General features: G+C 40.5%; 1 protein-coding gene and 1 non-coding gene across 5 annotated transcripts in view; one reads left to right on the top strand and one right to left on the bottom strand.

The window, feature by feature from the left end:
* The first annotated feature begins 7,458 nt into the window (after window positions 1-7,458).
* LOC121290609 (bromodomain and WD repeat-containing protein 3-like) overlaps window positions 7,459-25,816 on the top strand; it is a 181,341-nt gene continuing 162,983 nt past the window's right edge. For 3 of the 4 annotated variants that reach the window (XR_005945850.1, XM_041211274.1, XM_041211273.1), the window contains exons 1-7: window positions 7,459-7,722; window positions 7,848-7,906; window positions 8,094-8,123; window positions 8,407-8,466; window positions 10,308-10,458; window positions 19,978-20,076; window positions 20,171-20,331. Coding sequence is in view for 3 of the 4 variants with exons in the window: in XM_041211274.1 (XP_041067208.1) it covers window positions 7,674-7,722; window positions 7,848-7,906; window positions 8,094-8,123; window positions 8,407-8,466; window positions 10,308-10,458; window positions 19,978-20,076; window positions 20,171-20,331 (609 nt within the window). In the remaining variant the exon portion in view is untranslated. The remainder of the gene's footprint in view (window positions 7,723-7,847; window positions 7,907-8,093; window positions 8,124-8,406; window positions 8,467-10,307; window positions 10,459-19,977; window positions 20,077-20,170; window positions 20,332-25,816) is intronic. The other variant, XM_041211275.1, reaches the window with a different exon arrangement.
* On the bottom strand, window positions 16,684-16,820 carry LOC121291016. Its single transcript, XR_005945942.1, has one exon. It is a non-coding gene; the product is annotated as a U11 spliceosomal RNA (small nuclear RNA).

Genomic DNA, 25,816 nt, shown 5'->3' with positions numbered 1-25,816 from the left:
AAAAGCATAATGTGTGGACATGTTTGTTCTGTTTGCAAAGGACAAGGCCTGTGTGTGAATATATGTAGCTTCTAGCACATGTAAGTGATCCATAATGCAAACCCGCTTGATAATCTTAAATTGGTTGTTTGTGTAATTCTTAGCACACTCAAGATTGTTCTCTACTACTGTCTACCACAAGCCCACATTCACTGGTCAATATATGCATTGGGATTCCTACAGTTCCACATGCTATAAGATTGGCCTTATGGGCAACCTTGTAAATAGGGCCAGAACCAATTGCTCACCGTGCAAGCTTGATGCCAAAATAGGGTGCATCAAGGCTATCTTGTGGGATAATAGCTACCCCAGATAGTTTCTCGATGTATATTGTGCAAACTCATGAATGGGCCTAAGGTCACTATTTTCAGTCCTGAAAAGTGCCCAGTCTACCTCAGATTACCCTGGAATGGTAAGGTGTCTCAAAAATTTGAGCATCATGTGAAGTTGGCCATTTTATGCTGCTACTATGCAGTTGCACAAGTGGTATTCTTCACTAACAAGATGCTGCCGTCAAGCCAAAAAATTGTTCTGCCTACCACACAAAGAGTAATGTGGTATATGAATTTCACAGTCGGTGTGATGCCAGGCATGTAGGCTATATGTTTCAACAACTGGTGGGTCATATCAAATAGCATGTCCCTTTGGCTGTTTGTAACAGGCAAATTACTGACCATATTCAATCAGCCCATGCTTGCAAAACTCAGAACAGTGTCGTCTCAACATCAGATGTGATTCTGCAATTGGACCACACTTATTAAACAATCCTGATTGTGTTAAGAATTACATTAACAACCAATTTAAAATTGTTAGTCGGGTTCGCAGTGTGGTTCACCTACGTGTGCTAGAAGCTACATATATTCACACACAGGGCTCTGTCCTTTGTAGACAGAAAGAACATGTCTACACATTGCACTTTTTTAAACTAAACAAAAGCCTTAGGGACAGTCATTCCCTGGTTCATTCCCCATGGCAATGCCTTGACCAATTAGAGTCAACTTGCCTGGTTTGAATTTACATTCTCCAAGTCTATGCCTCAGCCAATCAGAATCCACTTGCCAATCAATTGACACCTTCTTCTCATGTAGTATAAATTATTGTTCCCGTTGATATTTGGCATTCTTGCGACTTTATCCTCACGAGTGTAAGACAAAAAAGTTTCAAGACAAAAATACTAAGTTCTGTACTATCAAAGCAGCTATTTAAAACCCATTACTTTTTTGTTTTTTAACAATAAGCTTGAGGTCACCAACCCTTACAAAGTTTCTGTTACATTTCCAGATACTTATTAACATAAAAAGAACACCTTCATTTCATATACTTTCAAGAAAATGAATACAAATTTAAAAGAATGCTCATTTGGTATTTTGCCTTATCTTTCTTTGATCAATTCCTTTTGTTTCTCTCAGGAATTTAATACCTTAATCCACGATTCAAACTTCTTTCCTGTCTGCTTGCTCAGGCTCAACCCAGAGGTGTGCAAACTCAGTGTCCTTCTTGATATTGAACTGAGCTTCAGATTCCAAATCCAGTCCATTGACAAGCCTGCTTACTTCTTCTTCTGAAGTTTCATCTGCCTCTATACCCACAACCACTGATACCCTCATGCCAATCCCTAATTACTCTTTTCCATTGATTTCTTATCTAAGAAGAGTATGACTTTTATATTGTCTTCTAAGTGTTCACCAATTCAAGCCATAAAACCAGCCTCTGCGAATCTGACTCACAAGAGCCACAAGGGTTTGGGGACAACAAATAGTTCAGAGATGTTCTCCTTCCATTTTGCTGTGTGCTTGGTGATTTCTGACAACAATGCACTTAGATTATCAAATTGGCAGCTGGCATTGCCAAAACATTTTTGGCTCCCATGTAATAATGCTCCATTTTGTTGCACCAGGCTATCATTTTTTTTGCGGTGGAAATGTTAAAACAACTTGTCTCTTCATTCCCATGAGTTTCCAATATTTCCTTTGGCAAAATGTGCTGGTGACTTAAATACCAACTTTGATAATAGATGAGTCAATTTTTACACTTATAGTGCCAGCTTGGCTGTGTTATCAGCACTCTTGCCTCTGAGTCAAAGTTGTTGGGTAAAACGATGAACTTAAACTCTGAAACACGGTAGGTCTATACTCTAGTGCAGTAATGAAGAAGCACCATATTATTGTAGGTCCTGTCTATCAGATAAAGTGCCAAATAGGAAAGAAAAACAGAAAATGCTGGAAATACTCAGCAGGTCAGGCAGCAGCTATGGAAAGAGAAACAGAATTAACATTTCAGGTCAATGAGTTCTGATGAAAGGTCATTGACCTGAAACACTAACTCTGTTTCTCTCTCCACAGATGCTGCCAGACCTACTAAGTATTTCCAGCATTTTCTGTTTTTTGTTTCAGATTTCCAGCATCCGCAGTTCTGCTTTTTGATTAATCTTTTAAGTATGACCCTAGCAAAGGCCTTCCCTGTGATGCTAAGGAGTAAGATACCACTGTAATTGTTGGAGTTGGAGTACTGTTGAAATAGCTGACAAAGAATTTGAAATAGTATTCTTAATTGATTTGACACTCAATATAACAAAACCAATCAGAATGCTGAACTATGGAACCAGAACAGAAGTAAACAATCAATTATACAGTGCTGGAAATTCAAACATTGGAGGAAGTGCAAAGAAGACCCAAAAAGTTGAGCATTCTTGAGCCCTAGAGATCTGGAAGACTAGAGAAATTTGAATTTTAGTTCAAAAAGGTGTGTGAGATGATAAGGATACATAAAATAACCAAAGAAATGGAAAAGATAAATCCAAAATATGACTTTAAACTAAATTGCAAGAGAAGGGGCAGAGGTTTATACTTTTAAAGAATAAATTTAAGAATAACATGCAGAAAGAAAGATGTGTTTGGGCATAAATCTTTGAAGGTAGTAGGACAGGTTAATAAAGCAACTAATAAAGTATATGGACTTCTGGGCTTTAAAAATAGAGGCATTGGGTATAACAGCCAGGAAATTATGCTAAATAAACACTAGATCTGCTCCAGCTCGAGTATTTGGGGCACCACAGTTGGCATCAAAATCCAGCTCTGTAATGCCACTGATTTTACTGTTCAGTGACAAAGGCTACCTGCTGTACATGCGGCTAATGAGTTCCCTCTGCCATCTGACCAAACATCAACAGTGTTCCTACAATGAAAATTATGCTGCAACTTGGAACAACATGGATAAGGCCACGAGGGCTGCCTGGTCCGCTTGGCGGGAGCCCTCCAATGCTCATTGGAGCAGATCTCCTAATTCCTGATGGTCTACTTTGCCCTCCACATCCTGGCAATTGTGAGGGCATAGCTCCTTCCAAAACAGCTTCAACCACCTCAAGATGAAGATGAGATAGAGGGGGAGAAGGAAGAGGAGGAGAAAGAATTGATAAGGCATCTGGGACATTATCAATCTAAACCTGCTGTCCATGAGTGTTTCATCAAACTCTGGTTCCATTGCTCCCCATTTCCCACCTTTCTATTCATCTGTTACAGACCATCAAAATGCCCTCTTGTCCAAATTCCAGAACAAAACACTAAAAACACAACTATTCATGAACAACTTTATCCAACACTACTTGCAAAAATACATACAATATTCAACTAGTCACTCTTGTGCTTTTCCTTAGTCCCTGTCTTGCAGGTATCTTTGTCTGGCCTAGTGCTCCTACACAGTGAGATCCCAGTGGCTGCAGCATGGCTGGTGGAAGGCTACTGATTTTCAATAGCCTTACAGGACCACCTCGAGCAGCTCTGGGTCTTGAGGACCTGGCTTTAAACTGTACCACTTCAGCATGGGTGGCAGCAGTTTAGACCTGCTGGTTAACAGGCAACAACAAGAGCACTAGTGAAGTGGTAGCATGATGCTATCATTCTAATGGAGGGCAGCAGGTTTGTGCAACAGAGTCACTGCTGCTCCCCCAGAGTGGCATCTCACTAATTCTAGTAATCTGCTAGAGGGCAAATTGCTAGCATGCTATGAAATCCTCCAAGTCCCTTTGAACACTGATATATCCAGTTATGATGGCAGCAATCTGAACATGCATGACACCAAGCTAGGCTTGCATGAAAGCAAGCAAAGATCTCATGACCTTAGTCTGAGCCTCTACTACAGCATTCAGATGTTGGGTGGCTTCTGCTTGTGCTGCAATTGAAATTGAAACTTCGGCCATCATAAGCTACACCGCAGCTGGATCCATAAGTGTTCTCATGACGTTGGCCATCATTTCCACTCCAGAAAGGATGGGCTCCAAGCTCTGCATGAAGCCCTGTGCCAAGTTGTACCTGGATTCCTCCATGCTCCTTTACAGCAACAACAGGTCTTCTGGCAGGGCTGCCAATGCACCAAGAATTTCAGCTTGCATCCCCATCAGCCTCTTCCTGTGTGCCACCCCAACTTCTACGTTTTGAGTTCTCTGCTGCAGAACTCATCTGCGCCTTTGCTCTCTGTGGAGCTGACACGGAGCTATCCTGACTGCATCCCACATGTGATCGGTAACACATCATATGCAGATTCCACCTCTACACTTGCCTCTAAGTTGCACATGGTGCTATTATCCACTGTGAGTATCCACTCAAATGATGGTCTGATCTTCCTCTGGGCCTTCCTTTTCAAGCATGATTGGATGGCTGGCGGCAATTCTTGGATATGAAAGCATAAATGATTATAGGGATGAGAGAAAGGGAGGTTGTGGGTGTAAAGCAAGAGATTCATGGTTTCACTATCTGCAGCGTGTACATCAAGCCAGCTGGTGAGATAAGGATGAAGTTGAATTTCAGAAGGTCCTTGAATAAGGAATGCACCATCATCCTAGATGACTTCTACGATGCCAGTTGCCAAGGCCTCAGTGACGGCTGCGCCAATAATGCCTAGCACCACATTTCTGCCAAGGGGGTAAGGATACAAAACCACAGCTGAATAGCTGGAAATATGTGGAAACAGTAAGACATCAGCGTGAGACTTACAGTAGTGGTGGGTGTCCAAGTCTGAGGTGGAGCATATGAATAGTAGGCGTGAGTCCTGGTTGCTGGAGATTTATTTATTCATAGGTGAGGGATGGAGTGTAGTGCATTGAGGAGTGTGTGTGGTTGATGGAGTGGTTGGTCAGATTTGGTACTTGATGAAGCATTCATTGACCCTGACCACTTCATTGAATTTTTTCCGTTACAGTATCCAGGTCCTCAGGACCAGACTCCTGTAGCCATCTGCTCCCACTGCCATTTCACTGTATAATTAGATGACCTCTTGTGAAAAGATGATTTCTTTCCTCTTTTACCTCTCCTGCAGTTAGGACTGCAGTGCTGCATCTACGAATCTAGGAGCCCTCTCTCTGACTTGTAGGTTCATTGCTATAGTTTCTTTCTGCTCAGAATGTCTTCCCAGCTTCATGTCCAGAATGTACCTCTCTTTTACAAGGTGCAGGTTGGCTTTAAAAAGCACAGGCTAGCTTTGATTTCAGTGTGAACTTGAGCCCCTTGTTATTGTTATTTCATGAACTAAATTTTGTCAGAGGATGAGGTTGCTTTTTGCCTGAGTCTCAGATTTAATCAGGGCCATATCAACATCTCTTGCTATGAAGATCAAATATGTGAAATAAGATTAAGGAGTTTCAACATAAATAATGGCAGACATCTATTCACAATTCAGCACAAATTGGTCATCCCATTCAGAAAAGCCAAAACTATGGCTGTAGTGAGAAATTTTAAAAAGGCAGTTAGAGGAAAGGTTGTTTTTCAAATTTTATTTAGTAACAGCCGGTGAAGTTCCTCTGGATAGTTTATTACATTAAAGGCACTATATAAATACAGGTTGTTGTTGTTTCTCAGGTGATGTCAATATTAAGGTACTTTGGAGTAAAGTAGAAGCAACATTGTTCTACTATAACTGTTGTTACATGTTTGCAAATCTACAGTGTCAGGTGTATTGATAAATCTGTATGAATCAGTTTTGTAGTTGTCATTATTCCCTCCTGCAGATTTCATTTTGCTTGGGTTGAGAACCTTGACAGGACTCTAAAAAATGGCAGCTCAAGAATTATAGTGACCTTAATTTTCCCTTTTAGCTCTTCTGTTTATTTTGACTAATTAAAAAAAATATTTTTGTTTAAAGAGCAGCACCGTCAGCATCACTGCTGATAGTGGTCTCAAAACGGTAGATCATCAGATAGGGTCTTCACAGTTACGACTCCTTACTAAATCATTCCCAGTGTCATATAATCAAAGACTAATGTAAGATTGACAAAAACAAATCATTTTATTTAGTTATGACTGAAACAGGTCTTTATGGCAGGTTTTTAAAAGGATGGGAGCACACCCCTTTCCAGTATTTTTGATAGCTTATCCACGTCCAAAACTATGAGTCATAAATTAAGTCGCAAAAATATTCAATAGGAAATACAGAAAAAAAAAACTTCTTTACCAGTAACTGGTGAGAACTATGGAACTCGCTTCTATGTAATTTCGGAAATGACAATCTTACACGATTAAAAAAGAAATCGGAAAAGGCACCAATATCAAACCCCCGCTGTTAAAAACTTGACTGTGATGGAAGGAAGGGGGGGGGGGGGGGGGGCGGTGGGGTGGTGTTTAGTAATTTGAGAAGTCTGGAGGGTACAGGAGGATTGCTGATCTCGCACATAGGGAAGGTGCAATGCCATTGATCCAGGGAAGAAAAACAAAATGCAATATATGTGATAAATGAAATAAATTAGGGAATCGTTATTATGTAAGACATTTTGGTATTCCTTTCATGGACAGTTTTTTTTTCAGTTTGGTGACATTTAAGGGAACACTAAGTGGAGAGGAGAAGCTTGGAAACATTTAAGTGTCTTAAGGATTGACAGGTCAGGGAAGTCCACCAGAACCCCGCACCGTGCACAAGCGGCGTCTCATCTCACACAACTAGTCAATTAAATGCCAGCCGGCCACTTGAATATTTCTAAGCCTTCAAAGAAAAAACATATATATTTAAAACATATTTATTGGGGAACAGAGGGTGGGGTGGGGGGTGCGAACGGATAGCCGTTTTTTTCAAAAACGCCGGCTCCCCAACCGCCACCGACCCGACGCCGCCATCTTGGGGCGGATCGATATCAGCTCGGCGACTCCATTTTATTTCAATCCCCCTAGCTGGGTGTCTGTTGTATGTTAGTTAGGAGAAGGAAGCAAAAAAAAAAGTTGTCTTCAACCGACCACTCACTGACTCTACTTTCTGTCCTCCTCTACCCTTAACTGCTGTCCGAAATCTGCAGAAATTTGCAAAGCGGTTACCCGTTCCTTCCGTCGCCTGGCCTCTCCCCGCTGCCTGGGACTCTTTTCTTTCCCTGCGCGCATGTGTACACCTGGTTTGAGGCTGGCCTCAGCACTCACTCAATGGCGACCGAAAATCTTGATTAGAGGGAAGCGGAGGTGGCCGGGCCCGGGGCTCAGACAAACAGCGGCCGGGGCGACATTCTTTATTTTTTAAAAAAAAATAACACACACATATACAAAAAAAAAACCTTTTATTCAAAAATATATATATATACATATACAAATTACAAACAAGAAAATCATGTATTAAAAATCCATAATTGAAATCCAAGTGTATAATTAAAAAAAATTAAGGGAAAAATGGCCGAGACAACCGCTACCTCTCCTAAAGTCTCTCCATTAGAATCAGGTAAGAACAACATTGCAAGAAAAGGCAACCTCGGCTCTTTTATTTTACAAAACAAAAACGGCAACTTTCGAGAAAAATATACCAAGTTATTTATTTTTTTTTTCTCTCGCCCTTCCCTTCTTCAGAGCTCTACTTCCTAATCGCTCGCTTTCTCTCGGCGGGTCCTTGCCAAAAGTCCGCGGAGGTGAGTGGATTTTCTCTCCCCTCTCCCCTCCTCTCCCCTCCTCTCCCCTCCCCCTCCTCGTCCTCCCCCTTTCCTCCCCACCAACAACACGATGTTGTTTAATTAAAAATAAAATAAAACAACCTTCGGTAATTATAATTCGAAAAATAATAAACTTGTTATTTTTTTCTCTCTCTCTCTCTCGCAGATGCTGGTGAAGGAGCTGGAGGAGAATGAGGTGCGTATCGGCAACGGCCGCTCAGCTCGTCCTCTCTCTCTCTCTCTCTGTCCTTTACTCCGTTTGCTGCTCCTATTCGGCCTCTTATGTCACTCTAATGCTATCTGATTTGACGGTTCTTTTTTTTTCTCTTCCCCCCTCTCTCTCTCCGCATTAATAAAAAAAAACTCACCTGAGGTAGAAATTTAAAGACTTAACGCATTTTTCCCCCTTTTCCTCCCCCCACCACCAACACCCCCCCCCCCCCCCCCCCCGCCTTTCTCCCCCTCATTTTTTTTTGCAGCTACTCCCGAAGCGTCTAGACTGGGAAGGTAACGAGTACCACAGGAGTTATGAAAACTTTGTAAGTAATTTTTTTTTTAATATCGTGATAATTGATGTTGGACGGGGAGAAAAGTTTTATTTCAGAATTTTATATTGGGGGGGAGGAGGGTGGCGAAAATCAATTTTTTTCCTCCAAAACTAGAATGGTGGTCCTCCTTCATTTCCCGTATTTTTTTTTTTATTTTTTTGGGGGGTTATTTTGGGGTAAAAGGTGTTAAAAGTAATAAATTGGGTTTGTGTGTCTCAAAAGGGGGCGCGGCTTCGGGGGTCGTCCCCATGGCGTAACACTCTGCATAATCGGCCGCGACCCAATCACAATTCGGCTTTCACCGGCAAGTCAGCGAGGTGCGGCTCAGAGAACCTGAGGCTGATTGGCTGGGAGAAAAAAAAACCTGATCTCTATCACTGCGCGTGCTCCAAACTTTATTGGGCAATTTTAAAGCGAAAATGCTGTCCGACGGGTTAGATCTTTCTCTTTGTAGAAAGAACTCGCAAATGCTAGAAATTTAAAATCAGAAAACGTAGAAATGCACGCCAGGCCAATCTATCAACTTTTGAAAGAGGAAAACAGGTTAAAGCTTTGGAATAACATTTGTAATGAAGAGCACCCTCCTAAGTCGTCAGTTTGCCTTGTCTGCCAGATGCATTTCAGCATATTCTGTTTTTCATTTGGAAAGAGTATTTTGAAGTGAAATGACAAGATATTTTAAAAGTATGGACAGTCACCATCTGATTAACTTCTAGTGGACTACCTGTAACACAAAAATACTCTTAATGAGTTTCACCCTTTCCATTTCAGAAGATTGGTTTTATCTGAAATATTTGTGCTCATCTGCTGAAACTCTCATTTATGCTTTTGTTACCTCTCGATTTGATGATTCCAATACACCCCTGGCCAATGTCTCACATTTCTACCCTCTGTAAAATTGAGGCCATTGCTGCCCTAGTCTTTAACTTGCACCAAGTCCCTTCACCTATCACCCTTTTGGTCATCTGCCCTAAAATATCCTTGTGTCACTTAGTGTAACTTTTGTTTTATAATGCTCCTGTGAAGCACCTTGGGGCATTTTATTTCATTGAAAATGTTCATAGTTGTTGATGAATTAGCTTTCAATCTACTGACAATTTAAGATGCTGTAGCCTGTGATTCATGTGCAGACTTTGCTGCATTTTTAAATTATCCTTGGCAATCTCTTTGAAATTAAGTTAATTCTGCCAGAGTTTGGACTTGAAAAAAGTTTACTTGCCCTGAAATTTTACTTGCCCTGAAATTGAGAAAGTGAAGCATGATCTAATTATGTATTATCTAGTTCCCCTCCGTCTCGTTCACCACCTGTGTTGCTCTGCTGCCCGTTTTAGATCACTTGTCAATGGTTCACAGAGTTTCTCACATTAAAATGGCGATTAGATTCATCATGTTTGTGGCCTGTCTCTTGCTGCCTATGCTTTATCATTACCCCACTCTGGATGTCATTTTTCTGTGATTAGTTGATGTGTGTCTACAGATTAATTCAAGATGAGTTACATGTTTACATAATTTTAACTGAGAATTCATATTTTCAAATATTGCTGATTTCTTTTCTATACCACACATCCTGAAACTCTAACTCACCAGGCAGGTTATCAGATACCTCTACAGATCATGTTGCTGAGGTACTAATCAGACTTCCAAGCGCAGTGTCTTTGCTTCATTTCTGTTACGCCTCTGCTAACCCTGAAAATGCCCCAGTTAGACAAAGCTAGATTCTGAAGGATGGATGTGGCTAATATGTACAATTTGTGTCAGCTGCATCAAGAACAATGCATTACATCATCGACTTAGTTAATTTAACCATAGATGTTTATTTTGTGCTATTCTAGGTTTTATCAAATCAGCATGTGCCCCCTGATTATCTGCTGCGGATTTGCCAGCGAATTGGCACATTACTGGATAAAGAGGTTCCTTCAAGTGTGTCTGGAGTACAGTCCCTACTTGGTGCAGGCCGGCAGTCCCTACTTCGAACTGCAAAAGGTATAGATCTTGGTTAACTTCCCATGATGTACAGAATGTAATTTTTGGATCGTATTGCCAGAAGTAGGAATACTATTTAGTTTATCAGCTGCAGCCAATCAGAGTCATTTTGATAGCAATTGTACTGCTTAGCAGGACTGTATGGAGACTGAAATTGTGTGTAGCTACATGTTGAGGTGTTAAGGTACCACTTAATTGTTTTTGTGTTAATTTCAGCACCATTATGTTCATGTGTTCTGTACTATGCCCAAGGAGCCATTATTTCTGAGAATTTTGACAGCCTGTTTGACTGGGAGTTTAAAGCTGGGACTACACATAGACAGTTTGAATAGTAGTTGCTGGATAGTAGATTAGGAATAGAAACCCTGGGCAGAGTTCTTCTTAAATAATAACCTAATAAATGCTGCATCCATTTGTGGTAACTCTATTGGTGCTGTGCTTGGATCAGTAAGCCTAAGACCAGAGATTGAACCTGGAACTTAATGACTCAGTTACTAAGCAGACGGAGGTGTTGGGCACCATAATAGCTTTTCAACAAAATAGAGATATTGGTGATTTCCCTTGAATGTAAATGATCAATACAGATTGTTCTTAAATTAGTTCTACAATTTTCCTTATTTTTCAGCAATGTTGTATATTGTTTTGGTCGGCGATCATGTTGTTCTTTGATTGGATATGTTGTGCTGCCAAGTTCATGCTATTGCCCCTGTGGTTGAGTGAAATAATAGCACAGTTCACCAGGTTTATCAGATAAAAATAAACAGCTAAATGTTCACCTCTCAGAATCCCAGTTCTTATCCCTTTAATCCTGTGTTAAATTTTCTCTTAAATGAGCACTATTTTGAATGCAATTCCCATGAAATGTATAGATCTTCGTTTCATCAGCTCACCAACTCAGAAATAAAATTTCACACCACAGGTCAATAAAATAACATTCACTCAGCACCTAACTGTCTCACCTGGCTAGTTGCAGTCCTGCCACAAACTCCATTTCTTAGTCACTAACTAAATCCCTCTAATACAAATGTAAATTACTATAGATGTTTGAAATGTGGAATGAAAACTGAAAATGCTGAAAATAGAGTTATCAGTTCAAGTACAAAAGCATTAGAAGCAGAAGTAGGCCATTTGGCCCCTTGAGCCTGCTTCACCATTAAATAAGATCATGCCTGATCTAACTGGAACCTCAACTCCATATCCCACCTGACCCTGATAACCTTTCACCTCCTTGCTTATCAAGAATCTATCCAGCTCTGCCTTAAAAAGAATACATGCAAATATGCCACACTGCAAGCCCAATTGATGATCTTAAATTGATTGTCAGCATAATTCTTAGCATAATGAGGATTATTTAGCAATTGGTGTCCAATCACGGAATCACATCTAATATTGAACACTGTGTTTTGAGTTTTGCAAGTACCGGCTGGCTGGGTATGATCCATACCTTGTCTGTTGCGAGAACGGTGGAAGGGACATGCTGTTTGATACGATCTGCAAGTCTTTGGGACATATGGCGTACATACCTGGCATCACACTGTCACTGAAATTCATACACCACATTACTCATTTGGTGCATTTGCGTGAACTTGAAGCTACATATATTAATACACAGGACCCTGTTCTTTACAGACAGAAAGGACTTGTACACATATTGCGTCTGTTTCAGCAAAAGAAAATAAGTGACAGCTATTCGCTGGTTCATTCCCCAGGGCAATGTCTTGATCAATCAGAGCCAAGCTGCCTGGCTTAAATTCAAGCAGTGCTTAGTAGTTAACTGTCAGTCACCATCAACTGGTGCATTGTCCATGGCAACACCTCTGCCAGTCGGGGTCCACTTGACAACTAATCAGCACTCTCTTTCCCATATAGTATAAATATGTTGCTTCCCCTGACATTGGTATTTTCTTGTGAATTGTCTTGATGAGTGCACGATAAAAAGCTTTGACAAAAATGTCTCTTTTTTTCAGCAATATTCAAATTTAAAATTCTCATCCTTGTTTTTAAATCCCTCCATGATCTCAGTCTATGCCGATCTCTGTAATCATCTCCAGGCCTACAGCCCTCTGGGATATCTGTACTCTTCCAATTCTAGCCTTTGGTCATCATCAATTTTAATTGCTCCATCATTGACACCTATAAATTCAGCTGCCTAGGTCCCAAACCTTGAATTCTCTCCTGAGCTGTCCACCTCTCAAAAATGCTGTTTCAGACGTAGCTTTGGTCACCTTTCCTAATATATCCAGTTGTAGCTGGTGTCAAATTTTAGTTTGATAACTCTACTATTAAGTGCCAAGGGTTGTTTTATGACATTAAAGTCACCATATAAATGCAAGTTGTTGTTGAAGTGAGTGCTACCTATCAATTGATAATATTTAATGCACTCTTTTCTCTGTCAGAATCCAGGTTTTATGGGGGAAGGTTTTTACTTACCTTGAGCACAGCATACACCTTAGATGCTTGACTGTCTGATGCGTGAATGTGTGTTGAATGCACAGTCACCAGTTGTCAGTACATTTAAAAAAGGACACTACTTGCTGGAAGTTTAAATATTTTTAAGGCAAATTGTAAACAAAGTTACGATTTAACTTGATTACACAAACTTTTAGTTTGTACAAACTTTGTTAATGGTGTCTCTATACTGGGGTGGGCCTCATTGTTTTGGATAGATTGGGCCCTGGCCAGTGCTATTTGAATGGCACTGTCCAATATCACTTTAATATCGCCGACAAAATAATCTTAGCTGCTAAATTGAGCATGCTCTGAATTGGTGACAATGGCTGAAGAAATCTGTGTGCAGCAGACTTTTGTTGCAGAATCTTTTTGTGGCTTTTCTATTTTTTCTATGCTTCAAATTGACTACGGGTCAAAAAGAAAGCAGTGAACCACAGTTGTTTTTCACCCTGGAGAGAAATATTTAGTGGTGTCCCCCAGGGTTCTTATAATGCTCCTGTGAAGTACCTTGGGATATTTTATTACATTAATAATGCTATATAAATATAAGTTGTTCATTGGTGACCCCCAGGGACTGGTGTTGGAACCACTGCTCTTTTTGATATATGTTAACGATTGGACATAATTTCAAAGTTTGAAGATGACATGAAACCTGGAAATCTAAACAAAGGTGAGGAGGGCAGAGACAGAGCATTGAATTAGGCAGATTAAATTTTAATGCATTGAAGTGATTCATTTTGGTAGAAAAAGGCAATTTCAACTAAATAGTATAGTTTTATAGGAACAACGAGATCTGGGGGATGTATATACAGTAAAGACGTGTCTTTCGCGACTTCCTTGTTCGCGTTTTCACTTACCTGTACTTTGTACAGTGCATCGCCCATCACGTGAGCAATGTTTGCTTATCCATGTTTGAAATGTTCCAATTTTACAAAAGATCTTTTATCTAATAATAGCTGTTTGCCAATGTGCAAATCAAATTTATCTCTCAATGTAATTTTATAACTTATTCGAGGTTAATGGATTTGGGAGAAGCAATGAATATGTGTTTAATCCATGAGTGACTAGAAATAGACTAGATGTTAGGTGATTTGTCTTTTCTCGGAGAGTAGTGAGGGATCGGAGAAGAATTTTCCAGGATATATTTTACGTCTTATTGGCCCTGGGTTTTTCTCTTTTTTATTGACTGGAATTTTTTAAATGGGTCATGAATAAAACTGTCAGTGTTGGAAATCGGAAACAAAAAGTAAAAATATGGAGTATGCACAGCAGGCCTACCAGCTTCAGCGAAGAGAAACAAAGGTAATTGGGCTGGAACTTCTTTAATTGAGTATTTTATTTGTTCATGGGATGCGCGTGTCGCTGACTAGGCCAGCATTTATTGCCCATCCCTAATTCCCGTTAAGGTGGTGAGCTGTCTTCTTGAACCACTGCAGTCCATGTCATGTAGGCACAGTCACATTGCTGTTAGGGAGGGAGTTCCAGGATTTTGACCCAGCGACAGTGAAGGAACGGTGTTATATTTCCAAGTCAGGTGAGTGGCTTGGAGGGGAACTTCCAGATGGTGGTGTTCTCATATGTCTGCTGCCCTTGTCCTTCTAGGTGTAGTTATTGTGAGTTTGGAAGGTGCTGTCTAAGGAGGCTTGGTGAGTTCTTGCAATTCATCTTGTAGATGGTAAACACTGTTGCCACTGTGCATTGGTGGTGGAGGAGTGAATGTTTGTGGATGGAGTGCCAATCAAGCGGGCTGCTTTGTCCTGGATGGTGTCAAGCTTCTTGAGTGTTGTTGGAACTGCAGTCATCCAGACAAGTGGGGAGTATTCAATCATACTCCTAACTTTTGCTTTGGAGTTGGTGGACAGGCTTTGGGGAGTCAGGAAGTGAGTTACTCACCGCAGGATTCCTAACCCCTGACCTGCTCTTGTAGCCTCAGTATATGGCTAGTCCAGTTAAGTTTCTGGTCAGTAGTAACCCTGGGCTGTTGATAGTGGGGAATTCAGTGATAGTAATAGCATTGAATGTCAAAGTCCCATTCAAAAACACGTTCCTCCTTCGCAGTTTCACAGTTTGCGAGGTTTCCTGGGAATGTAACCCCTGTGAATGGTGGGTCTTTACTTACAGAAGGGCTACTTGACTTTATAAATAGAGGCATAATGTAGAAAAGTTAGACTAAAACACTGGTTGTGGCCAATTCTGGACACTACTCTTTAGGAATGATATCGTGGCCTTGGAGGGGTGTGGAGGAGGTTTACAACAGTAATTTCAAGCATGCAAAGCTTAAGTTATGTGGTGCGATTGGAGCAGCTGTTTCCCTTAGAGCTGACAAGGTTAAGGGTGGGGGTGGGGGTTGTGTGTGTGTGTGTGTGTGTGTGTGTGTGGGGGGGTGGGGGGGGGTAGGGGGGTGAGATTTGATGGAGGTGTTCAAAATCATGAAAGATTTTGATAAGAGTTAATGAGAGCCTATTTCCAGTGGTAGAATGGTTGCTAATTAAAGGGCAAAGTATTAAACTAATACCAAAAGAACCACAGGCGACGAGGAAAAACATTTATGCAGTGAGTTGTTTTGATCTGACATGCTGTCTGAAAGGGTGGTGGAAACCAAATTCAAAAAGGAATTGAATAAATAGTTGGGAAGAAAAAAATGCGGGGCTGTGGGGAAAGAGCAGGGGAGTGGGGCTAATTGGATAGCTCTTTCAAAAGAGCCAGCACCACCATGATTGGTCGAATGGTCTCCTCTGTGCTATGTCATTCTATGATTCTGTGCAAGTTAGTGATGGTGAACTGGGGCGGATTATGGATGCAACCTAATATTTACCTTGCTTGTCTCGTTCTGCACTATACTAAGAGCCTTCAGGCAAACAGATGAAGCACCTATAAGTCATTGGACTGGTACTTAAGTTTCTGGTGAGGGTTGGGAAGTCGCTAGTGCTGTATGATGTGAAGAGGATCTATTAAATTCCTGTTTTGGATGATCAAAAGTGAACAGGTTTGCCTCCGTACTTCAGTTCTTACAATTCATTTACTTTTAAGTGGTACTTTTGATCCAACATGAGGGAGGTACTGGTCCTCCGGGATTCTGTCTTCTCTCTCATAGGACTACTTTTTCAAATGATGTTTACTGGCAGCTTAGGTTGTTGATTGCTTAATGCAATGTTCCACTCATATAGAAATTATAGGAGGCATACAATATTTACAGCTGCATATTATTCCTCAGAGATTAAGAATATATAATTATTTGCATACATGTGCAGAACTGCTTCAAAATCTAATTTACGTCATATGGTCCTCCTTTTATAACTTCATTATCAACTATCTACTCTCTTCTCTTTCCTGAAACACACCTATTTTTCCAAAATAGTACTTTTTTTGTCTGCTTTTCGCTGTTAGATATCTATGGCCTCTTTAAACTCTGAATAATTTGTCAAGTATTTTCTTATTTTCATTTTGTTTATTGACAAGCAATACAAGTACTCTTTTAAGTGAACGTTCAGAATAACATGTTTCTGCTGTTTCCGGCTTTGGTTTAGGGTATGTTCTTTTGGGAAATTTATCCTAATGATTGGAAATCTGTATCATGTAATGTTTTAAAATAAAGATCACGAACAAAATGAGCTACATAATAACCAGAGAATCAGTATCCTGACTGGTAGTTGAGGTGATTATATTGGCAATTCACAGGGTATACCTTGCGCTTATGGTATTGAGCCATGCAGTCTGGGAAGGTCCCAGTCCCTGGTTTTTTTTTTTCCTTCTGTGTTTAATTGAAATTAATAGTGGAGCACCGAGACAAACAATCACCAGCAGCTCCAAGAAACAAAAATTGTGCTTCCGAGATCTCTTGATAACGATTCTGCATGGATCAAACGCAAGCGCCTCGTCCATGTGCTATTTTTGCTGAAGTAGCTATTTTTAAGCTGGGACACTGAACAGGTGTGGCAGACATAAATGAATTACTGGAGAAAACTTCCATACCTTGCCTAAAGACACTGCGACCAGCTTGTTGTGCCTCAGTGCTGCTCTGGCTAAGTTTAGCTAACGAGCATAAAACTGGGATTGAATTTGGTATTTTTCTTAGTATTGTTGTGGTTCATTATTACACTGTAGGCATTTGTTTTTTTCATTCTTGAAGTAAAAAATTTCTTATGATTTTAAAGATATTTGATGTCGGCATTTTATTTTCACTCCTTGTGGCACAAAGTTTACAGAGGATGGGGTAATGTGTGGTGGAATAAATTGAAATACTTTTGTGGGGAAATGTTTGAAAATTACTTTCTGAAAACCAACTCGAAACTTTAAAAAAATTAGATCATATAGCAACATTTTGGTGAATAAAGTAATTGGTGGCTTATAGAAGATTGGCAACTGATTGGGGATAAATTGCTCTAAAAGAGAAAACAATGACTACATCTTATGAACGAATAAAAAAAACTCGCTTCATGATGCAATGTTTGGTGACTTTTTTTTACAGTTAAATTGAAATTGCTAGTAATTTCAGAGCTAAAAATGAGAGATTTAAAAAAAAAAATTCTTTCATGTGATGTAAGCGTTACTGGCAAAGCCAGTATTTGTTGTCCATTCCTAATTGCCCTTGAGAAAGTGGTGGTAAACCACCTTGTAGAGTCTGCTTCAGATTCAAAACAATTTTGTATTCACAGAATCACAGTGCAGAAGAGGCCCTTCAGCCCATTGAGTCTGCACCGACACGTGAGAAACACCTCACCTACCTACCTAATCCCATTTACCAGCACTTGGCCCATAGCCTTGAATGTTATGACGTGCCAAGTGCTCATCCAGGTATTTTTTAAAGGATGTGAGGCAACCTGCCTCCACCACCCTCCCAGGCAGTGCATTCCAGACCGTCACCACCCTCTGGGTAAAAAAGTTTTTCCTCGTATTCCCTCTAAACCTCCTACCCCTCACCTTGAACTTATGCCCCATTATGACTGACCCTTCAACTAAGGGGAACAACCACCCTGTCCATGCCCCTCATAATCTTGTACACCTCAATCAGGTTGTCCCTCAGTCTTCTCTGCTCCAATGAAAACAACCCAATTCTATCCAACCTCTCTTCATTACTTAAATGTTTCATCCCAGGCAACATCCTGGTGAATCTCCTCTGCACCCCCTCCAGTGCAATCACATCCTTCCTAAAATGTGGCGACCAGAACTCCCACTGTGGCCTCACCAAGGTTCTATACAACTCCAACATGACCTCCCTACTTTTGTAATCTGTGTTTCGATTAATAAAGGCAAGTGTCCCATAATTCTTTCTCACCACCTCACTACTCTTATTATTACTCTTATAAACTTCGGGGTTTAGTTTGTTTAAGTCTGGTTTATTATGAATATCTTTGCTAACCTGAACAATTGTTAAATTAAGACTTTGACCGGTAGTGTTTTCCTGAGGTTTTAAATATGTTTCAATTAGTGTTTCAAAAGTTGTTAAAAGCTCTATAGTTTGCTAAGTTTTCCAAAAATAAATGCACTCCACAAATTCTCTATTTCATTTACCTATCATAGAAATATGCAAAAATCTTATTTTAATTCACTTAATATTTTCACTAAATTATCAGTGCGTAATGATAGGCTTATTGAATATACACACCATAGCTATTTAAATCTACCGTATTTATGTATAACTTGTTCTTGTAGGTTTGCATTTAACTAGTCAAGATACGATTTTTTTCTTCCATATTGGAAGTTATGTATTTTGACCTTCCAAATGTGGACAACACATTTTGACCAGTGGCACTATAGGGTCTTACAGGAGGGAGAAATAGATAGTATTATTACATCAGAAGTTATTGGTTTACCATGACAGTATATTGCTTTAGGTCTTTCCTATAAATCATTGGTGTTAGTATACTAAATATGTCTTGCAATATATATTATCCACATTTTCTGTTATGATGTTTGTGATACTTGCCCCTACAGTGAAACAACAATGAATTTAGCCTTGTTAATATTAGTGCACGTTATTAGAAAGTTCAGCACCTTAAAATGTGTTTTAAGCATGATTGTACTTCAAAACTCTCTCAATATACTTTTCTGTTTTAGCTGATAATTTTAAAAATTGCAAAATGGTTCATTAATGGTCCTCCTAAGCCAAAACCTGTTGTTAAGCTGCGATTCAACTGTACAGAGCAGCACATTTTGCTCTTGGTAAACTGGAAAACTAAAGTCTGATGCTTTTTGTGATAAGCGTTAGTTCTTTTCCAACTTGCTTTGAAGAGCAAGTGTGTGCTCAAAAAAAGCGTTGCATGGAAAATCTGCTAGTGGGCTACCTACGTCCCTGTTGCTGTTCCTGTTAATGTAGGAGCAATTGGACATCTTATTTCCCATCCTCCAGCTTGCTAACACATCCTTGTACAGACTGGGCTGCCTTGCTGCTTAAAATCTGTTATGTTGTATTCCCTATTTTTAGGGCAGCAAGCTCCTTAGACTGCTGTCATATCCTAGACTGAGTCATGCTCCTTGAGCCCACTTTGCTCCTTGAATGCCATGTCCTTGATTTGATTCTTGTCCTGTGTTCTCTTCCTCCAGGCTCCTGCCAAATGTCTCAGGCTGCCTTTCTACTTAAGCTTCAGCCATGTTAAACTTCATGCCACCAGTGTGCATTACTTCTTCAAAAATTATGTTTATTTATAATATGGATGATCGTACATTAGGTTTTGTATAGTATTAGCTTGGTCATCTTGAGTTTGATGTGACTTCCTTAGTAATGTGGTAAAACTTGTATTGACTGGTCCTGGTTAATGAAGATAAACTGCATTTATGTATAACTTGTTCTTGTAGGTTTGCATTTAACTAGTCAAGATACGATTTTTTTCTTCCATATTGGTTTGGTTGCCCTATTCCACCATAAAATTGTTAATCAGGGGTTAGTTATTTAAAACAGCATAAAATTCAGTTGAGGCAAATACATTTATAATCTAGGTTATACTTCAGTATTTGAATACTTGAATGTACTTTGAACAAAACAAAAGTAGTGTTTTCAAATTTCTTTGTACCTTGCCTGAAGTACTTTGATAGATTTATTAATAATGAAGCTTCTTTTCTTGATTTAAGATTGCAAACAGGTCGTATGGAGGGGCTCAGCTTTTGCAGCCCTTCATAGAGGAAGACCACCTGAAGTGCCCATTACCTTTGGGAGCCCACCTAGTGTTGGTAAGTGTGAGATCAGTTCAGTTCTGCGATAATGCTGTATATTTGACTGGAGCTTTCTCAGAAAATTCAACCCTATGCAAAATTATTATTGCAGTGGAGATTGTCCGTGGCAGACAGTTGACAGGAAGTGGGCGTTTTAGTTCAATTTTTCCAGCCAGTACCTATCAGCATATAAAGATGCACCGCAGGATTCTTGGACATCTGTCTTCTGTGTACTGTGTTGCTTTTGATCGCACAGGGCACAGGATTTTTACTGTAAGTAATGATTTTCTACGAGGACATACTTATTCTGTGTTCTGCTTTGAATTTTGTTCACTTAATAATTGAAGATGTTGATTACATATCAAATAGTGAGGCATGTAACGGTTCTGAAACAGAGTTTCAGAACTGGAAGATTTACAGTTGACATGATCTCCTCAGTCTGGCAGCTGCAAGAGAAATGTTACCATTTGAGGTATTTGACCATGTAGGCAGAGGTGGTCTATTTAAGCTGTTGGAAGAAGAGCTGCTGAAGAAATTTGACTGCCTGCAGAAGCTGCTTAATGCAATCTCCTCTTTTCATGACAACATGATGGGTAAGGTGAGCTATGACAACATTGGAACCCTTTGAGATCTGCAGTGGGTTCAAACATGGTTGTGCTCTGGTACTGACACACTTCGCCATATTCTTCTCTTTGCTGTTGAGATATGTCTTCAGGTGATCTACAGAGACTGTCTACTGACATACTAGAACTGACAGCAAGTTGTTCAGCCTCGCTCGGCTGAGATCCAAGACAAAGGTGTGCCAAGTCCTCATCAGAGAGTTGTCCTATCCTGACGATGCCGCACTAGCATTCCATTCTGAGGAACACCTTGAGTGGCAAATGGCCAGACCCCCTCATGCATGTAAAGAGTTTGGTTTGATCATCAGCATCAGGAAGACAAATGTCATGGTCCAGGAAATTGCCATACTGCCATCTAATAGCATTGACAATGTGACGCTGGAGGTCGTTGACAGTCACATATCTAGGCTCTAAAATCACCAGCAATCGGTCACCTGCTGTTGAAATCAACACATGCATTGCAAAAGGTGTAGCTGTTATATTCAAACTGAGTAAGAGGGTGTGGAACAGCAGCAAACAGTGTTTACCAAGCCTGTGCCCTCAGCGGACCCATCTACAGCAGTGAGAGTCGGACAACATATGCTTGGCAGGCAAGAAGGCTGAACAGCTTCCACCTTCGATGTCTCAAATGTATCCTTGGCATCTCTTGGATATGGTCACAAACTCAGAGGTCCTGGAGCATGCTTATTCCATCAGCATGCGCTCATTATTAAGACAATGATGACTGCATTGGCTTGATCATCATGTTCATTGGATGGATGACTGCCTTATACCAAAGGCCTTGTGTACAGTGAACTGGCCACTGGGTCACAACATCCTGGGGACCCAAAGCTCTGCTACAGGGACACCTGTAATTAAGGTATGAAGATGGCGGTGGCCTCTGCTGGCTGACTGTTTGTTTGGAGGGGCATTGGAAGAGGCAAACAGAAACGGAAAGCTCAGCTGGCTGAGAAGAGGGCAGAGAAAACAGACCAGCAAACCCTGCACCTTTCAGTCCATTGTCTTCCTCTGAGGTAAATGTGGCAAAGACTGACGACCCATAGTGGGTGCCTGAGCCACACCAGGTGATGTTTAACACAAGTTGTTCACCAAGGCACAAACCACTGTCTTACGAGATGAAAGGCTGCCAGTGAGTGTGGTTAGTGTTACAGTTGTCCCAGGTGTTAAATTGCTGCCCTTATTCATAAAAGTGAAGTACTGAGTGGAAAGCTAAATGCTTTTTAGATGGGAAATATAAGATTCTTAAGGATTCGGACTTGATTCCATTTGGTTACTTTTTAAAAATTCTTTTACGGGCTGTGGGTATTGCTGGCTAGGCCAGTATTTATAGCTCATCCTTAATTGCCTTTGACGACGTGGTGGTGAGCCTTTGTTGGTTGCACAGTAAAGATCAGTACAAAGTGGTATATCAGGGCAGCAATTTACAGATCTGTTTGGTTATTACCCTTGAGTCACTGAACAGAATAGCGTGTGTTGTCTTCGTTATCTTGTTTTTTAGTGGGGCAAATGTTTGGCTTCCTCGGCCAGCATTTCTACACACGCAGGCTAGATGTCTTCTCAACTAGGCAAGTGTTTGACTCTTTTAGAAAGCATATATATCCACTTGCACAAACCAGTTGCCTTCTCCTCTGCTTCTATAATTGACCGTTCACAATCTTTAGTTTTTATAGCTGAAAATTGCAGGTCACCTGACTCTTAAGTCCAGCATTTTTGTGTATGCCAGCTTAAACTCTGGTTCCCTGCTTACCCAGCAAGCTTACACATCCTGAGTAAGCATTTCCTGCCCCTATCTAATATCTTGCTGAAGTATTCTCCTTGACTTATACCAATAGCCACCCATTGTTACATTTATTAGCTTAGTTCATTGATCTTTTACACACAGTAGTGATTGCTGATATCACCCACCAAGTTTCAGTTACTCATTAATTGCAAGTACTTCCTTAAGACTACCATCCTGTTTGGACAGTGAAGTCTGTTCAAATGTGATGTTTACATTTTGGAATTACTCAGATTAATGCATTGTCAAAGAAGAAGTTAATCCTCACAATAGTATATCAACGAAAGAATCATTAAGTTATTAGTAGATGATCTTATAGATGGAAAGCCCATTTTGGACAACAGTTTTAGTATGTTTTATATGGCTGCTTTTATGTAATTCATCTCAGAGGTGAATAGAGTGCCAGGTTTATGGGCAAGATTGTGAGCTACAAACTCATTGTGCATCTACCTGACAATGTGGGAAAAAAGCCCAGGTATTTTCTGTTTACAAAAAGCAGGACAAATCCAATCCGGCCAATTACTGCTCCATCAGTATGTTCTGAATCATCAAAAAAGTGACGGCAGTGTCATTGACAGCGCTATCAAGTGACATTTACTCAGTGATAACCTGCTTACTGATGCTCAGTTTGGATTCTGCCTAGGGCACTTGGACCCTGACCTCATTGCACCCTTGGTCCAAACATGGCAAAACAGCTAAATTCCAGAGGTGAGGTGAGAGTGACTGCCTTGATATCAAGGCAGCATTTGACCAAGGGTACCATCAAGGAGCTTTAACAAAATTGAAGTTAATGGGAATCAGGGGAAAAGCTCTCCACTGGTTGGAGTCACACCTAGCACAAAGGATGATGGTTGTGGCTGTGGAAAATCAATTATCTCAGCCCCAGGACATGGCTGCAGGAGTTGGCCTCAATAGCGTCCAACCATCTTCAACTGCTTTATCAATGATCTTCATCCATCATAAGGTCAGAAATAGGGATAATCACTATAATTGCACAGCGTTCAATGCCATTTGCAGCTCCTTATACTAGAGCAGTCCTTGCCGCATGCAGCAAAACCTGGCCTGCATTCAAGCTTGGGTGGATAAGTGGTAAGTAACATTCACGCTAAATTAGCTAGAACCCTAATCAGAGATGCATCAATCAGTGATGGGGTCATGGTTATGAGCCTTAATGCAAAACCAAGAGATATCACTGATTCAAGCTTACAAACCTACATTGACTGCCATGGAAGAAATTACTGTGGACTTTGAACATGATGTGTTGAAGGCAGTGAAACAAACTTCATTGAAAGACATTTTGTTAGTTATGGGTGACTTCAATGCCAAAGTTGGTGTGTGGATAAGGGTTCTGACAGCGATTGGCCCATTTGGATTAGGAGAGGCTAATGAAGCTGGAGAGCGCCTCGGAATTTTTGTGAACATGATTTAGTTCTGGCCGATACATGGTTTAAGCATCATCAAAGATGGTTGTATACTTGGACCTCACCAAATTGACAAACTAAGCATCAGATTGATTACATTGCAGTCTCAAGATAAAGATCCCGTCTAAAGAATTGTAAGACACATCCAAGAGCAGATTGTGATCTGTGTGCCAGTGGCAATACTGACGGTCAGAGTGTGCTAAAGGACAAAATAGGTTTGAATGGCATGATTGAATTTAGATGAGCTTAAAAATGATAAGACGTGCCGTAAGCAGTGAAAATCACCAGCAAGTTGAAAGCTGTACAGATGGTGACTGACGAGAACACCAGAAGAGCTTTGGCAGACCAGAAAAACTGCTCTCCTGGATGTAGCAAAGGAAATGGTGGGATTTGTGCACCCATGAGAAGGGAAGGTTAAATATGTGAAGAGATTTTTTTTCCCTGATTGAAGCCAAGAGGGAGGCAAAGAAGAAAAAGGATGTGAATTGTTCCAAAGATTTAAAAACAGAAATTTAAAGAAAGCTGCGAGCGGATAAAGTGAAACAGCTAAATGACGTGTGATGATTTAGAAGTGGAGAAGAAAGGCAAGATGTCGAAACTTTTCCAAACGGTTTGATCAATTACACAGAAGTATCAACTACGCCTGCATTACAATCAGTCACCCTCTGGCAAGAATGAAATGGAAGCAGAGAAAATTGCTGCTTAATGGCACAAATGAGTACCTTTACAAGGATGGCGGTGAGTTGGAATTTAAAGGCCAAGTTGAACATGAACTTCCTCTACTTTGAGCTGAGGTACAGCAAACCATTCATCAGATGGCCAGCTATAAGGCCACGGACCCAGACGATATACTGGCAGAAATACTTAAGGTGGGAGGAGAATCAGTAGTGAATTCTATTTTTATCCCTCTTCTGAAGAAAGGTAATCTGAAACAGTGCACAAATTAAATAACAATTACTTTGATCTCCCATGCTGGTAAAATCTTGCTCAGGATCATCCTGGGATAGATTTGTAAAAAGATAGGGTGAGAAAGAGGTAATGCAAGACAAAACACCTGGAAAACATGCACAAGGAAAACCCAAGATGGCATGGATGGATAATATCAGAACGTGTACTGGCCTCTCTGTGGGACGTGCAGTGAGGGCAGTGGAGAATAGAATTCTGCGAAGCAAGATTGTTCATTGTACGGCCAACCCTCGGAATGAGGACAGATGAAAGGTGGACAGAACATTTGTGCTGCATAAGTGCCAGTACATGATGCACTCCTTTAACTTGCCAAACCACCTTCGACAGCACCTTCCAAATCTGAGATATGTATCACCTAGAAGAACAAAGGCAGCAGATACATAGGAACATCACCTCAAGTTCCCCTCCAAGTCACGTGCCATCTTTACTTTGAACTGTATCACTTTTCCTTCACTGTCATTAGGTTGAAACTCTGGAACTCCTTTCCCAACAGCTGTGTGTGTGAACCTACACTACATGGATTGCAGTGGTTCAAGAAGGCGGCACACCACCACCTCGAGGGCAATTAGGGATGGGCAACAATTGCTGTCTTTACTCACATCCTGTGCACGAATTAAAAAAAAACATGAAAATGATGTAGAGGCTCTGGAGTGAAAAAATTTAAATGAATATACATTTCAAAGAAAATCATTTTGGTTTTTTATTAAAATTTCTAAAATGAAAAGGAAAATACTTATTGCCTAAAATTATTAAGTTATTAATTAGCCTAAAATTAGCATTCCAGAGTCTCAGAATATGGGGAGGTGATGGCATAGTGGTATTGTTGCTGGACTAGTCATCCAAGACCCGGGATAATGATCTGGGGACTCGGATTCGAATCCCACCATGGCAGATGGTGGAATTTGAATTCAGTAAAAATCTGAAATTAAAAGTCTAGTGCTTCTAATGCTGACCATGAAACCATTGTTGATTGT

This window comes from Carcharodon carcharias, chromosome 18 (genome assembly GCF_017639515.1).
Source record: "Carcharodon carcharias isolate sCarCar2 chromosome 18, sCarCar2.pri, whole genome shotgun sequence".
Classification (NCBI taxonomy): Eukaryota; Metazoa; Chordata; class Chondrichthyes; order Lamniformes; family Lamnidae; genus Carcharodon; species Carcharodon carcharias.
Note: the sequence above shows the minus strand (reverse complement) of the source record. Positions and strands in the feature narration are given on the sequence as shown.